This window comes from Peromyscus maniculatus, chromosome 5 (genome assembly GCF_049852395.1).
Source record: "Peromyscus maniculatus bairdii isolate BWxNUB_F1_BW_parent chromosome 5, HU_Pman_BW_mat_3.1, whole genome shotgun sequence".
NCBI classification, from domain to species: domain Eukaryota; kingdom Metazoa; phylum Chordata; class Mammalia; order Rodentia; family Cricetidae; genus Peromyscus; species Peromyscus maniculatus.
The window spans coordinates 124,068,287-124,085,815 of NC_134856.1; the positions used below are offsets into that span (position 1 = coordinate 124,068,287).

Consider the following 17,529-nt stretch of genomic DNA (forward strand, 5'->3'; position numbering starts at 1 on the left):
TGCTTTTTTGCACATAACAATGTGTGAGCTGAATCTCGTGTTAGTAACTATTGTGCAGTGTGGTTTATCAGCAGCTTGGTGCAGATCAAAGGACTCTTCTATATTTTCTACCACTAAAAATACAATGGAGAGCATCTGTAGTAGCCTGCATATGTCCTTTAAAGGTTTTTCTGGGTAGGATTAAAATGACAAAGTCAAAGTTATATACCCCTTATACCTTGAACAACAAACACCTCTTCAGAAGAATTCAGTACTGTGCAAAATAAGCCCCTACAGTCCATATTGTACGTGTTTGTTCAACATGTCTGCCATACGCAGAACACTGTGTTACTACCAAAGTGGACACAACTCTGTGCCAGCGTAGTGAATATATATTCCATCAGCTCTCTGGATCCATGGGTTCTAGATCTGTGGTTCAGCCAACCATTGATCAAAAATAGTTATTAAAAATTCTGTACTGAATATATCGACTGGTTTTTTTTTTGTCATTTCCTTAAATAGCATGATGTTAGTTATTTACCAAGTATCTGCATTGAATTAGGCAATATATATCATTTAGAGATAATTTAAATTATAGGAAGGTGTGTGTAGGGTCTCCACAAATGCTGTGCTGTTTTATAGAAGGGACTTGAGCAAGCATGGATTTGGGTGTCCACGGGAGTCCTAAGTCAGGCCTCTACAGAAACCAAGAGGTGGCTGTACTAGAGTGCTCGAGTGAACGCCATTCGGAGTAGAGCCGTAGTTCGGTGCAGCCTCACAAAGGGCCCCTAAAGAAGATTGAAGCCCTGTTGACCTTCATGGAGTGAAGGACATTTGTAGAGAATTAGGGAAGGGATTTCCTGGAAGAAGACTCTGGAAAAGGCTCAGAGCTAGAGATGTTTTAGGTCACTTCAGTGCTCAGCTGGGATAAAGACTCCATTGGGGTTTAATTAAAACCACCTAGAGACAGGATTCAATGGATAGTGGCCTGCAAAGATTTGTGTTTTATTCCCTAGAAGTAGCAAGGTTTTGAGGGTTTTGGGATGCTATGATGGAATGGATCTTTAAATCATCTTCCTGGAGGACAGGCATGGTGGATGGCACACACCTTTAGTCTCAGCACTTAGGAGGCAGAGGCAGGAAGATCTCTCTGAATGAAGGCTAGCTTAGTCTACATAGGAAGCTTTAAGCCAGCCAGAACTACATAGTGAGGCCCAGTCCTAAAACAAAAAAACAAACAAAATCCCTTCCTGGGTCACTGCGTAGAATGAACATAAATAGGACACAGTGGAGGATGTATGTCAGAAGACAACAAAGCCAGCTGTGGGCTATGCACCCCAGAATTACAAGTAGCACTGAATGGAGTTATCTGAGCCAGGGACACTTCCCTCACCATTGCAATACAAGCTGACAAGAAAGAATCCACTAGCAGTGGAAGAGAGATGGGAAAGAATAACTATGGAAATTTTAATTCACAACATCCTCTAATTTATTTAGTTATCTAGTAGATGAAATACCGTCACAGCCTCATTGTGAGCTCAGGAGCTTGAGTGGTCCAGCTATGCTTAGGAGCCTGTACATGGGCCTGGACATCTCTGAGTCTATATGATCTATGAGCATCAGCACCATATAACTTGGAGCAAATACATACAAATACATTATAACCTTGTCTTGTATGTGGTTGTCTCTTAAATATGGTAAAGCTAAGATCAGGAGAGGTGTTGATGTCTAGGGATTATCAAGCTAGTGCTATCCTTTTGGGTCTAAACTCCATTAGGCTTGCTTAATTTTCATAAATGAGCAATCAGTCATAATGATCTGCATCACCATGAAGAGCTCTGTTAACCTCAAACTGTTACTAATTGCTCTAGAGACATCTGGGCCATGTCAGAAGGAATTAATCAACTAAGAATTCCAAACTCTAAATTAGGACTTGTGAGTGGCTAGTATGTTCTCACTGTTGTTCTGTCCATGTGTTTGAAAGAAAATGCTGGACAACTGAAAGGCACCAAGCATGACTGAAAGAAGTGGGTCATGGTCTAACAAAACGTGGAGAGAATGTAAGCTTGAACGGGAGTGGTGTCGAACCTCACACTCAGAGCAGCATACAGAACCCCCTCTCCTTTGGGATTCACTCCACTTTGTCAGGAGAACCACAGTGGACTTGGGGAATGCGGATATTCTAACTCCCGATTCTTCAGTAGAGTGGAGAGAAGCCCTCATTGTTTCTGTGTTCTTGTCCTCCTCTCCCACCTCCTCCTCTCCATCATCAGCCAGCCGAGCAGCTCATGTGACAGGCTTGAGAGTTTGGGCATTAGAGTCTTGCCTTCCTGGCATCACAGTGTCCAGTGGATGTGATCCAAGGTGAATGAGTCTCAAAATGGGTTCTCAGCCAGGTGGTGATGACGCATGCCTTTAATCCCAGCACTGGGGGGTGGGAGGGGCGAGGCAGGCGGATCTCTGTGAATTTGAGGCCAGCCTGGTCTACAGAGTGAGTTCCAGGACAGGCTTTAAAGCACAGGAAAGAAACCCTGTCTCAAAAACAAAAATGGGCTCTTACTGGAATGATGGATGACCCCAGAGGGAAAGTATGATCAGGCCAAAACCCTGTCTCCCGCCTTTCCAAGTCTCCACCAATTGCTTCCCTAAGCATCCTTATCCAGGAATTATATGTTAAACATGACATGACTAACCAGTATGAGGAACCTGTGAGGACCAGGCACCCTACATGTGGTAGATGAATGAAGCCTAATTCATGGTGGCATGGTTTCATGGCCTGACGATCACATCTGGGAAGCAACTGGGCAGCTAGGATTATTTGAGAACCTTACCAGGTACCATTTTGTACCTGCAGTACATACCATTCTCGTTCCTACCTGCTTCTCACAAAAGATGACCAAAAAGTAAGAAGATGTTGGTTGTGGTTAGACACCTGGTAAATCATCAGCTTTCTTGGTTTCTAATCTTCGTGTGTTTACATCCAATTACAAATTAGAAAACCTGCTTCTTTATTTTCAAAACTCATGTTAGCCTGCTCAGGCTGCCATACCATTAATATAGACTAGCTGGTCTTATGCAACAAAAATTAATTTTTGCAGGTCTGGAGAGATGGCTCAGTGGGTAATTACACTTGTTGCTCATCCAGAGGACCCCCATTCAGTTCTCAGCTCCCACAGTGGCTCACAACCATCTGCAAGTACAATCTCAGGGGATCAGCTGCCCTCTTCTGACCTCCAAAGGCACCAGACATAAATACCACACACATGCATAAATGCGGGCATAACACTCATACACATCAAATAAATTTTAAGAAATCTTTAAAAAAGAAATTTATTTTTATCGTTTTGAAGGCTGAAATTCAAGGTCAAATAACAATAATAAAAAATAATACAAATATAAACATGGAGTAATCACTATTGTACTTCCGTAACACTCCATAACAGTGTTACATACTGTAAGTAACCAGCAGATCATTTGAAGTATACAGGAGGTGTGTGTAGCCTGTGTGCACGTACTAGCCATTTAATGTAAGACCCTGAACATCTGCTGGTGTGGGTTTGGCAAGGACTCCTAGTGTTGACCAAGAAGTGACTGTACTCTCAGCAAACCTAAGTGATTGCAAATTTTAATATATCACAGTGTCGGCAACGACAGTTTTGCCTAACTAACAACATCTGTGCCCTGTAGAATTTTCCAGTGCCAGCACTTAAGCATGTCTAATGAGAATAGATGCAATGATCGTTAAGCCGAAACCAACGTTCCTATTTATAGCAGTCTCTCTGATTCTGCGGACACCTTCGTTGTTCTTCGGTCATATTTGGATATGTAATTTCATTTTGTTGTGGTGTTGCTCTCAGATTTATAGTCTCATTTGCTCCTCACCCCATTCTCTATCTGACATTCTGCCCCCACGTCCCTCACTCCCCTCTTTAGCTCTCCACAATTGTGTGCTTCTGTCTCTGTCCTCATCTTCCAAAGCTTAGGGTGCTGTGAACTTGGGCTTTATCTGTCCCAGTAAATGGGGGGGGGGGAATTGCTCATACCACAGAGGCCCTATATGGAGGTAGACAGTCTACACTTCTTGGTAACTGACACTTTGAAGGTATTCTGTGTTCTTTTAGGTCAAGGGCAGGCAGTGGGAAATGCAAGTGTATTATCCTTGTGGCCCTAGAGACAGAGAGCAGGCTTCCCCATGAATGGCTATGGGGAAGCCTAAGGGTGATTAGGAGGCAGTACCAGGAGCAAGGAAGAGAGAGCCTCTGTGCTGCTTCTGCAGAAAGGGGAGCAGGGCAAAGTAAGCCGTCTGCATTGCTAGAGTGAAAACTCCCTGCAAGCTGTGCACCAAATTGGGTTTCTCTAGTTGCCTGGCACCTACCGGAGATGGTTACAGCAAAGGAATCCCACTGCACCTTACAGTTGACTTGTCAGGGGGAGAGGATCTGCCACTTAGGCTATTCCATGTTGCACGCTCATGCCAAAAAGCTCAGGATGAGCTCTGGCTAGCTCTAAGCACAGACTGGCCTCAGCTGAAAAGGTTTCTAATATGTCCAAACTCATAAGCTACAGAAAGTTTAAAATAAAAGTAGGAGGAATAGATATGGTACCTGGTTCACTTCATTATACCAGTTTCTTTGTGTTTTTCTGATCTTGGTCTTCTTTTCTGAAATTGTAAGTGATCTCTCTCTCTCTCTCTCTCTCTCTCTCTCTCTCTCGTGTGTGTGTGTGTGTGTGTGTGTGTGTGTGTGTGTGTGTGTGTGTGTACATGGGACTGAATCTGGGAACTCATATATACCAGACAAGTATTCTACACTGAGCTATAGTCTACCTGCTGATTAAGACATTTTTGAGAGGATGCTTTCTGTTCTGACTTCAGGGCAAAGATTAGAGCAAAATCAATCTCCCTCTCCCTCTCCCTCTCCTTGTCTCTCCTCCTCTCCCCTTCCCTCCTTTTGCTCTCCGTGTGTGTGTGTGTGTGTGTGTGTGTGTGTGTGTGTGTGTGTGTGTGTATGTTGGGGTTTCATGAGGGTGAGAATTTAGTTTGCTGTGTTCCTTCCTGTGTCCTACTGATGCTCACTTTGGGGATTTGGGGTGGGGAAGGGGGGCACTGCTGCTGTGAGGCCTTTAGGAAGCAGTGCACTGAATCTGAGAGGCAAAACTAGAGATGGGTGGCAGACATTCTTATTTTTTCTTTTACATAAAATCTCTTTGAATCCCTGGTTTGAACTAATTTATACTTTCACCGTGTATATCCTCCTTACAGTAGATCCCTATATTCTCTGTGTAGTATTTTCTTCTATCTGCCCCAAATTTAAAGCTCTGTTCCCCATGGCTGCATCTTCTGTGTCTAGTGTTCTATGCAGAGATGGGCATGTTTTTTGCTCATCCTGGTGACTGTGATTTTCATCAAATCCCCTCTCGGTTCTTCTCTGTTTCACATAGGGCAGCCTTCCACAGCCCCCCATGAAGGGGAATTCCCTTCCTGCTGTTCACCTGTGCACCTCTCCCATGAGGTTTGCCTATCCTGGGGAGAGCTCAGAGGCATGACACTCTATCAAACTCCCCCTGCCAATGATAGCACTCATCCATTGTTATAAAGAAAATGAATAGTGTTATGTGTTTGGGGTGTTTGTTTGTTTGTTTGTTTGGCTTTGTTTTTGTTTTTGTTGTTGTTTTGGTTTGGTTTGGTTTTTAGAGTCAGAGTTTCTCTGTATAGTTTTGGTGTCTGTCCTGGATCTTGTTCTGTAGACCAGGCTGGCCTCAAACTCACAGAGATCTGCCTGGCTCTGCCTCCCGAGTGCTGGGATTAAAGGTATGCGCCACCTGGCTCATGTGTTTTTTTAATAGGTGGTTTGCAATGCCTAGCAAAAGAATTACACACCTTCTCATCACACATTTGTTGGAATGATTGCCTTTATTTCGATGGTAATTCTTGGAGAGGAGTCACCTGGCTTTTACTGGCAACTCTATTAAAAAGAATCTAATTGAATTGCATGTCCTGCAAGGGTGACATGCTTGTATGGCTCAGTGGGTGAGTGACCCTTATCTGCTACCCATCAGTTCTTTTCAATGAGATATATCCTCATTGTCATCCTCCCAAGATGGTATTGGGGAAAGTAAATTTGAGAATGAAAGTATTCACTTATTGAAAGGGGTTCAACCAAATTCATTGGCTGTTGTTGTGTCTACTATAATGGCCTTCAACCTCAGGATCTGGAAGGTTTCCGGATGTACTGGTCACAAATGCCTGATGCATGCTACGGTTACCATATCTTGGCCTGATGTGGGGCACTGAATGTGGGGTACTTCCCTCTGCATCAATGGTCCCTACAAGGGGTCAGTCAGAACATTTTCCCTTTGACCAAAGCAAGACTTTAGGCTACCGTGAAGCCCATGGGGTAGGCTCATGTATTGAAGAAATTGATGATGTTCCTGTGAGCTCTCTCCTTCAGGCAATGGGGACTCTGATGCAGTACTATAGTTTCAGTCCTAAGTGCATGTCTAATGGGTTTCTTAAGCCTTGGGATAGAAAACTTGTATCTCCAAGAGACCAGAGCACCTATCATACTGAAACCAGGTGACAGATGACTGAGAAATTCTCCCAACAACACTTTTGTGCATTAGGGACCAAGAGCTGCTATCATTGATGAGCACTGCTCACACATCAGTAGTTACACATCAGTACTTACATGTGCCAATTTAAAAATTCATTGGTAGCTGTGAGAAAAGAGGCTGGAAGCAAACGGCTTGGATGCCCTTCCTTTGAAACACTTGGGACCAGGAGTGCTTCAGATTTGGAGATTATTTGAGATTTGGTGATATTTTCATATATGTCATGTAGTGAATCATCTTGGTGATGGAGTCCAGACAGACTCACAAAATTCATTTATTCCATATGTACCTTGTGTGCATAGCTTGAAGGTAACTGTAGACAGTATTTTCAGTGAGCACGACTTTTCACTTCGATCCATCATCACATAAGGTCAGGTGTGGAATATTTCAGATGTGTGAGCCTTTCAGGTTTTTGGAGTAGGGATATTCCATGTGGGTTCATTTATCCTCCACTGATTCACATTCATGACCTGAAGTCTGCTATCAAGAGAACTGAGAGCATAAATGATCTCCATTTCCATTTCTTTGTCTGAAATCATAAGCCAGAGCTGTTATGTTGGAAGTCCGACCCTCTCCGGTTTTAAGTCTCTGTGACACTCACAGTTTGGGTTGGTTTTCTGTGTTCCTGGAACTGGTCATTTTTGCTTCTTCCAACACCATCCACAGAGGCAGCTTTATGATCTGCTGCATCTCAATCAGTCTGGCTCCAGAAATGAGTGAGCAAGGATGGCTGCATCTCCCAGCAGCCCCAGATCTGTCATCGTAAATGCCAGCGGCAGAGTGTGTCCTCTGGCAGAACGGATGGATGCCACATATTAGTAGGTGCAAAGGGATTCAGTCAGTCAGTCACTATTCAGGTATGAGAAGCAATTTTATCCCTGAGTTTTCCCAGCTAATGAGACTGAAGTCCAAACTCTCAGTTCCTAATTCTGTCCCCCTAGGTTTTTGTAGCATGAGGTGCAATGCACATCCGCATCACCCACTGGATCATAGAGAACATCTCCTCTTTCCAGTCACTCCCAAGACTTTCTCCTGCTTGCTGGAGAGAGTAGTGCCAGAGCATATTGCACCCTCAGGGGCCTACTTGACGCCCACTGTCCCACCTCAGGCTGGGAAGCATCAGCACTGATGGATTTTCAGAGGCGTGGCAAGAGTTCCTGACAGTAACATTGCGAATGATGCATTTCCCAGAGTCATATAGTAGCTGACCTTCAAAGCAAACTGTGGGTGAGGTGGGGACTGCATCATGGTGCTTATTGCAGAGTTGGGTCTGCACTGGTGAATTCCTGTGGCACACCAGGGACTTCACTGGGGGTCTCTCATCATAGACCCTCTGCTCACTGGTCTGGAGACCTTGTAAAATTAGACAAAGCTGCCTTGTGGAGGATGCCCAGCGGTGACTCAGCCCTATGTCGTCAGCTCAGGCTTCTTAGTCCCTCAGTACCTAACAATAAAGCTGCATGTATTAACCTATTTACTCCTGGCAATAAACCTGCACGACAGGTCATATAGCCAGCCCTTGCAGGGGTGAGAAAAGCGAGGATGGAGAGTAGTGAATGTCTTGGGCAGAGTCCCTGGTGGCGAAGCTGGAGTTAGAGCCCAGCTTTTCTAAGTTCTCTGCCTGTGGAGATTTCACCAGTCGGCTCCACCCACAGCCTGTAGCAGAAACCTCCAGAAGCCAGCCAGCTCAGTGCTGAGAGCAGCTAGCTAAGTCTCCTCGGACAAGTCTTGACGCACTCTTCCTTCACCTGTTGCGGGACAGAATTGAGAAAGGAAGTGTCTTAGAGGGTGGTTCTCAGGCCCATTTAGATATAAATTACACTTTGATTTGGACCTCATTCGAGGAAGAGAAGCTGGATGCCATGTGCCACCTCTTCCCACCGACCTGTAGACATGATAAGGAGAGAAACAAAACAACATTGAGCATCTACTATATGCCAGGCTCGGTTCCTGATGGTCAGTACGATGTTGAGGAAATGGCCACACTCGGTGTGGTTTGATCAACACATCACAGCTACCCACTACAAACAGTATCTGCAACAAGTCAAAAAAAAAAAAAAAATGAACTGTGGTGGACTGCTGGGATGAAGGGAGCCCAAAACCTATGAGTGTCCTAGGCCAGCCTTGAGAAGAGGGCTTCCTATGGGAAGTGTTCAGCAGTGATGATGGTGGTAGCAACGAGAACTATAATTCACACCTACTGGGCACGGTACCACCCAGTTTCTACCAGTGTCTTACCAGTGTCTGCAAGTCATGTGCAGACTAAAAAGCAAAAAACGTGAAGGAGATGGTTGTGCATTTTGCTAAAAGCTGCCAATGCTTTGATAATGTTGTGTGTCTTAACATTTTTAGCTCAAGGGTTCTGCTTCTTAGCACTGTAACTTGTGACATGCTTGCACAGTGTGGCTTCCGTTGATCTCAGGGCACTTGTTTACAGGGATATTCCATCAGAGACCCTCACCTCAGTCCCTGAGCTCTGAAGGCGAGGCTTAGAAGCGAGCCTTTCCCAAGCCTTCCCTACCCAGAAGCTGGTATCTTGAAAGAAAAGCATTTTTTTTTAATTAAATGTTCAAGTTAGTTTTTTTTTCATTATTCATATGTAAATTCCTTTAACTTCAGTTGCTGGCGTAGCGGGCTTTCTTCTGTTTGGATTTTATTTCATATTTCACTCTACCTTGAAAAAAGGTGTTTACTTGAATGTGTAAAAACAAGAGTATTTGTTCTCCCTTCCTGAGAGAGAGCTCCCTTCAGAGCCATCATATCTTAGGGAAGATGAAGCCGCAGGCGGCAGACACAGCAGAGGTCCAACCCAGCCAAGGAGCATGCGCATGCGCAACTGCTCTGCAGCAGACACCAGGGCCAGAGGGAGTGGAAGTGTGCTGCCATTTGAGGCATCTACTCCGAGGGTGGGTAGTGGGGGCGGGAAGAGCAAGGAGGGAGATACCACTTTTCATTCAAAAAGTTTTTTTTAATACCTTAAATAATATTATTTTATGCGCTAGTCAATAATATTTCAGAAATGCTCAAGTCAATTTAAAGGTTCCAGGGCTGGTAAAATGGCTCCATGAGTATAAAGGCTCTTGCCCCGCTCCTTGAAGACCCAAGTTCAACCACCAAAACCCACATAAAAGTAGAAGCAGAGAACTGACTCTGCAAAGTTGTTCTTTGTCTTCTATACCTGTGCTGTGGTACACATACCTCTCCATCCTTCACATATCACACACACACACACACACACACACACACACTCACTCACGCACACACACACTAAATATAAGTGATTTTTAACTCAAAAAGGGGTGTCAGTGATCTTAGCTAACAAGAGATGTATTTGAATAAGACGGTAAGGATGCTGTAAGTTGAACCTGTTTGCTGTGCTCTGGGTAAAGAGACAGTTACATAAACATGAGGTACTGATTGTGTTGCTTATTGTATGAAAATCACTTAGAATGGTGGTATCTGGCATATGGTTAGTAAGCATGGCACAGGTGAAATATTCCTCCTCTAAACCTCCAAAATCTGAAATGTTTGAAAATCCAACATTGATGGTTCATTTGTGTAGGAACCTTGCTTCATGGACAATGTTATTTAAAAATCTCTGAAACTGGGCTGGAGGGATGGCCCATCAATTAAACTTGCACACTGCCCTTGCAGGGGACGGACACAAGTTAGATTCCCTACACCCACATCAGGTGTCTCAGAACTGCCTGTAACTCCAGCTGCAAGGGGATCCAATGTCTCTGGCCTCAGAGGGTACCTGTACACACATGCAATAGCGTCACACAGATGCACTCATAATCTTAGAACAAATCTTTATAAAAATTTTTAACACTGTATATAAAGAAATATATGAAACGGGAATGAATTTTATGTTTATGCTTAGGCCCCATGCCCAATACGTATGTGTATGTGTTCATAGTCTAAAATATGGAACAATCTATGTTGCAATATCAATGGCTCCAAGCATTTCAGATAAGAGCAACTTGATCTGAGCTTGACTTAAGTGTCTGTCACCCTCATTCCTGCTGTTATTGTCAATGTCAATTCCCTGTGTATTCTCTGTATAGTGGGGAAAACGCAATACAATGAGCCAAGTAAGTTTGGGAGAGGATATTTTTGAATTAGATCTGGAAGACAGGCTAGCAATTGGCCAAGAAGACATAACAGAATATTCCAAACCACAAGAAAGAAATATACCAAGGCTCAGGGTATGGAAGGCTCAGACAGTCAAGGACATCGGAAGTTGGGAACGGAGGGTATATGCAGGGGGTGTGCTGAGGACAGACCACTGGGTTCCAAGGAGAGGAGGGGAGCCATAGCATTTATTTCCTGTTCCACAGTAGACAATGTGCTGAAGAAAAGGAACCCAGAGGAGGCTGAGGAAGACCTCAGCAGCTTCCACAGAGATCATGAGTGAGCACAAAAGCCGCTTGGCAGAGCAAGCCAAGGGTGGAGACCTGAATTGGTGGGGTACCAAGTGAGCGAAGGCTATTGGAGGAGAGTGGTATGTGTCACGCAAGTGACTCTTCCCAGAGGCTTTCTGGGTACCAAGGAAGCATTCGTCCACAGCAGAGGTCAGGCAGACTGCTTGAAGTATGGGCCTGGAGACGTGAACCAAGCAGCGGACTGCCTATGGGAGGCCTTGGATGAGTTTTAAACTGAGGAACAGCCCGGTCCTGTTTGTGCTCCAACATGAAGCAGATGGAAGGGCACAGACACCAGGTGGAGAGAAATTGAGGACCACGACAAGGAGGCTGTACTCCTCCATGGTACACCCTCCTGTACGTGACTCTCCTAGACAGCTCAGCCCCACCCTCTCTGGGGCCAGATGAATTCAGGGAATGCCAAGCAAGAGGACTACAAGATCTCTCCCAGAATGCTCTCTGAGAGCTTGTCTGACCCTGACCCCTCTTAATGGTGACTGTGTGTGGGGAGTATTAATGACACTGTCCCAGAACCAAGGGCTTGGTTCTACTCCAGAATACATTAAGTCTTGAGAGCCACCATGATGGGACAAGTGACGTTCTTCAGTGTTTGGTTTTGTGTTTACTCTCAGTTTGGTTTTGCTGTTCTGGGTGTGGAACCCAGAGCCAATGAGCCACGTCCACGGCCCTTGGGAGGGCAGGGGTTACTGTTGATTTGTTTGTTTGTTTTAATTAGTTTTTTAAAACTAGCATACAGAGTAATAGGTTTAATTACAGAATTTTCAAATATGCTTGACTTTTGTTGACCTTTTCCCACTCCCTTCCCCAATCCCCTCCTCCCTGCTGACTGCCCCCCTCCCAGCAGTCCCCCTTCATTTTCATGACATGTATTATATAGTATATCACCCCCCTTCCATGTCTTCCTAGCCCCCAGAGTGTTTTCCCCTTTTATGGTCCTCTTATTCCATAAAACACGTGCACATACTCACAAATGCACACTCATGCTCATAAATACATGCACACATGTACACACAAATACACACTCATGCTCATAAACACATGCACACATTTACAAATGCATACTCATGCTCATAAACACATACACACATGCACACATTCACAAATGCACACTCATGCTCATAAACACATGCACACACAAATGCACACATATTCACCACATGCACATAAAATACAGACTCTCACACACATATAAAAATTAAAATCTAGGCTTCATATACAAGATAAAATATACAATATTTGTCCTTTCGAATCTACCAAGCTCTTGGGGTTTTTTTTTTGGGGGGGGGGTTTAGTTTTTTGCTTTTGTTTTTGTTTTTTTGAGCCAGTGTCTTGCTCTGTAGCCCAAGTTGGATTAACTTGCAATCTTCCTCCTTCAGCTTTCTCCAAGTGCTGGTTTATAAGCCTGGGCTTAGCCAGAGGGGCCACTTTCTGGTGGCTTGTTGTACACGACCTTTTGTTCATGACCAAAGTTACTGGGAAAATATGTAATTACCTTCAGTTGTGTGTGTGAGGTGTGTCCGATGAACTCCTCCATCCCTTAAGGCCCCTCCCTACAGCTTGAACTTAGTGTAGTTGGTCATGAGTGGGCCCACCAGCCTAGCAACAATGCTCAGACCTCACCCCTACTTGGTGGGCCTGAGTCAGGTTCTGCAACCGCTAAGTCTCACAAAGCAACTTATCAGTGACAGTTAAGGAATTAAGGATGGCAGCATGGTCACTTGTAGGGAAGGACTTGAACATAGTATTGGCTTCTGTCCCGCATCAGTATAGGCAAGTTGTACCCTGTCAGCTGAAAGGATGTGTTACTTTAACAATGACAAATGTGTAGTGGCGCCCACATAGCAATGTAGTCATCGTGGTAGGTCCAGTGACAGGTTTCTTTATCAGCTCATGTTTCCATGGCACACACATTCCTGATGCCACCCTACCTGCGCTGCTGAGGAGACTTGGTTGATGGGCCCTAAGACCCATCTCCCATCCCCTCCAGATTCCAGAGTAGTCTGGCCAGGAAACAAGTTAGTAAATGTTCACTGAGTAGAGTTCACACTTTGCTGAAGCCTTAAGTTGATGCATGGTATCCAGGAGGCCTGTCTCGGTAGCTGTGGCCCCAAGGTGCACACACAGGATGTTCTGGCTTCCATCGAATGCTCTCCAACTCACACCTGCTTTCTGCCCTCCTTCTGCCGCAGATCCTGGCGCCCCTGTGAAATTGCCTTGTCTGCCAGTGAAACTGTCGCCTCCGCTACCTCCAAAGAAAGTCCTGATCTGTATGCCTGTAGGGGGGCCGGAGCTCTCCCTGGCATCCTACGCAGCCCAGAAGAGCAGCCAGCAGGCCGTGGCCCAGCACCACCACACTGTCCTGCCATCCCAGATGCAGCACCAGCTGCAGTATGGCAGCCATGGCCAGCACCTCCCGACCTCCACCGGCACCTTGCCCATGCACCCCTCGGGCTGCAGGATGATCGACGAGCTGAACAAGACACTGGCTATGACCATGCAGAGGCTGGAAAGGTAACAGTGGGAAGGGGATGGCTTGAGAGTGGGACAGGCTCATTCCTTTCCCTTCAAAGAACATAAAAAGGCTTCCGAGGAAAGTCGTGTCAAACCTAAGTACTAAGGGAGGTGTGGGGGAGGGGTACATTTCCATTGTCAAACGACTGAGTAATCATGCTTACTTCTTGAAAAAGATGAGGAGTAGGTAAGGAATAGCCTTGCAAGCATAAGGACCCAAGTTCCATCCCCAGAGTCCATATAAACACAGTCAGGCACAATGGTCCATGCCTGCAGTCCCAGCAATGAGAAAGCAGAGATAGGCCGACCCCTTGGGCTCACTGGCCGGCCAGCCTAACTTACTTGGCAAGTTCCAGGCCAGGGACAACCTGTCTCAAAAAACAAAGTGGAAGGTGCCTAAAGAATGACATCCCCGGCCTGCTGCACACACACACACACACACAAACACACACACACACACACACAGGAGTAACATGTACACATATGCTCACTTTAGGTCATATCATTTCTCTAAACGTTGCCATTTTGAGAAATAATGCGCACGTGTGATCATTAATAGTGGTCTCCCCTGCCCTGATGTGAGCAAATGAGGAGAGAATAATTTTATACTCTGTGAATGTTCTGTGGTGTTGAAAATGGTTTAAATGGCACCATTTCTGATGGTGGGATGCCAGGACCACTGCCACCTTACCTTGTGCCTGATGTCTGGGATTTCCTAACACGAATCCCAGGCACACTGCTTGACCGAGCTCCCTAGTGAGGGAGAAAGTGTTTCCATCTGAAGTGAGGGGGGTTATCGCCAAGGGTAGTGATGGCTGTCCACTGAGATACACAGATGGGAAAACCGTGGTCTAGAAGACTCAGTGTACATCTACAGTAGAGAGCCAAACACAGATTTACCATGGGTCACCTTTCTGCCTCCCAGCCAAGTGATATATGCTGGCAAATAGCTACCTATAAGAGAAGCTGTTGCCTGTAACAGTTCTGATTTGATTGCCTTCTGATAACACTCACCATGTTGCCAAAAAAACAACAAAATTTACCCTGGTCCCTTGCTGTTGGTTCCAACTCCCAGTATTGTTAATGAGGGCAATAATAGCTTAAACTTGGAGTGACACCTTGAAATACCACACATGTGCACTGTCAACCATGTCTATCACTAGGGAAACTGAGTAAAGAAACTAGGAAAGGTTGAGTAAGTTTTCCAGTGCCACCTACTCAAAGGATGCCTCACAAAATGCTCATTACCCATTTGCACCCACACTGCAGAAATTAAGAACACACTTTTCAACACTTTTATAGCAATTAGATGGGATCTTTTTGTCTGTTTGTTGAATATTAGAAGGCTTCATTAAAAAAAAACTTTATTGCATTTTATGAAAACATCCATTTGTGATAGATTGGAAATGAAAAGAAATAATAAAAAATGGATGCTTCAGGGAGGGGCTGGTGTGACGGCTTAGTGGATAAAAGCACTGGTTGGTTGCTCTTACAGACCTGGATTTGGTTCCCAGCACCCACACGGCAGCTCACAACTGTCTGTAACTCCAGTCCTAGGGGATCTGGTGCCCCCTTTTGGCCTCTGTGACACCAGGCAGGCATATCCTCCACATACAGCAGGAAACACTCATACACCTTCACAGTGACTCTGAAAGGAACTGTTCTTTTCACAGACACGTTTAAAAATCAGTGTCCTGTATAACAGGTTGAGGGAGCAAGCCTTCAAGCCTGGGTCTTTCTACCCCACGCCCCTTACTCTCTCCTGTAGCTAGAGTTTTCCTGCCTTGCCCACAGTCAGGACAAATCTTTGTCACCCGCCAGTCCCACAGCTGCTCAGACCCAACCAAGTAAACACAGAGACTTATATTGCTTACAAACTGTATGGCCGTGGCAGGCTTCTTGCTAACTGTTCTAATATCTTAAATTAACCCATTTCCATAAATCTATACCTTGCCACATGACTCGTGGCTTACCGGCATTTTACATCTTCCTTGTCCTGGCGGTGGCTCCAGGCAGTTTCCTGCCTTCCTGTTTTTTATTTCTCCTCTCTGTTAGTCCCGCCTATACTTCCTGCCTAGCCACGGGCTAATCAGTGTTTTATTTATTGACCAGTCAGAGCAACTTGACATACAGACCATGCCCCAGCACAGCCAAGTGCAGATCATCTCAGACACCTGCACTCAGGCCCGTGGTCCTAATCATCCTCTATGCGGACCTGCTGGGTAAAGCCACAAGGAACCCGAGAACGGGCTCCCACAGGACATACAGAACATCCCACAGCACTCTCCTGTAGCTGTTTCCTTAAGACATCAGTCCTTTCCTTAATCACGTCAATTCATATGATTTTTGGGTTCCTATGATCACCGTTCAGGGTATAAGTTTTTGTGACTCAGATAAATTTTGATTTTCTAAAGAGACATACTGGAAATAGCATGTTAGGATATTACTAAACATATTTTCACTTCAAACACACCATTTCACAGTATCTGTGTGTATATGTGGAATGTTTCCAGCAAGCTTAGAGCCATGGTACCTCTGTAGGTCCTTCACTGGATTGGGCTCTTTAATAAAATGACTCAAAAGAGAGCAGACCAGGACAGAGGAGACAGGGACTGTCTACACATTTTGTACCACCCTGGGCCCTGCCACCTCCTGGTGCCTCCTCAACTGTCATCCAGGCCAAGGCCTAGCCTCCCCTCATACAGCAGCAGCAGCAGCAGCAGGACAAAGAGAATCAACACATCCATCATTTTGGCAAGATGTCCTGAGAGAGAAAATCCTCTCCCCAAATAAATACAAATTGGAGAGATATTTAAGCATCCACGTTGTCTTCTGGGAGTTGGGGAAGGCTCTGAGAGCAGATCAAGGTCACGTGCCTCTGTCCTGTAACAAGAGAACTGTTGTCTGAGGCAATACTCACCCTTTCACTACCTGAAACTTCCAACATGGTGTGAGCCTCCCCCTGTCCAAGTCTCACAGAAAAGGAATCATTCCCTATCCACCTGACAGTGTCCAGGGACCCCAAGTGATACTGCAAGGAGAAGAACTATTTCTAATGTGACAGCTGTGCTTGGGAAGAGCCGTGAGTCTTCCCACAGTGGTGTCAACACTGTCCCCTGACCCACTAGAAGTCCCCTGTAGAGCATCATTCCAGAATTGTAATCCGATCCTGAAGATGTGTCACCGTGGGAATCAAACGAGGAATTAAACAGCATTGGGTTTTGACACGTACTTTTGTATAAATAGTCATCTTGCCCGTGAAAGGGAACTTGAAGGCAGTATAGACAACTAACCCCTGTCCTATCACATTTCTGATTGTCCTCTAATCCCTGCTTTGGGGACCCTGATGAGTTCCAATCCCACATTCTCATTCTGGAGATGGTTTGATTAGGTGATAAAGCTTTCCCTGTGTAACATGGACTTCCTTAGCCTCAATTCTGGTCTGTTTTCCCCAGGAAACGCTTTCAAATCTTTCAAAATACCTGTAGTGTTCTCTACATAAGGGCTTCTCTAGACCTCTTGACACCTTGTGCATATTCCTCTGAGATGACCTTAAATCTTCTCAGATTTTTACCCATCTGACCCTGCCACGTAGTTTATTTACAGTTTAGGCTCACCAGGTTTGGGGGTAAGGGCATAGAGCACAGGAAATAAAAACTTGCATTGTCTGTATTTATCCACAGTCCCAAAGACGGTTCAAACTGGTCTCACCTCATGGTCAAGTGAGTGTGTTCCAGAATCAGGATCTGTATCTCAGACACTGGGACCCGAAGTATGTTGCATTGCCTCAATGGGCTTTCATTCTTCATCCATAAAACAAGGATAACACTAACAGACCAGCTCCATTAGGCCTCTTTGTGAAGATCAAATGATTTAATCAGTCCTAATCATTCAGATCATTGCACAGAATACCATAAATGTCCAATAATTGGCAGTGAGCATTAAGCAAAATTATATAGCACATAAAATTTTTCTCCAGTGCCTC

The 17,529-nt window shown here is 45.1% G+C and overlaps 1 protein-coding gene across 13 annotated transcripts in view; it reads left to right on the plus strand.

Moving 5' to 3' along the window:
• Phactr1 (phosphatase and actin regulator 1) overlaps positions 1-17,529 on the plus strand; it is a 474,687-nt gene that overhangs the window by 399,271 nt on the left and 57,887 nt on the right. For all 13 annotated transcript variants that reach the window (XM_076573230.1, XM_015991023.3, XM_076573229.1 and 10 more), the window contains one exon: positions 13,223-13,544. In XM_076573230.1, coding sequence (XP_076429345.1) covers positions 13,223-13,544 — 322 coding nt within the window. The remainder of the gene's footprint in view (positions 1-13,222; positions 13,545-17,529) is intronic.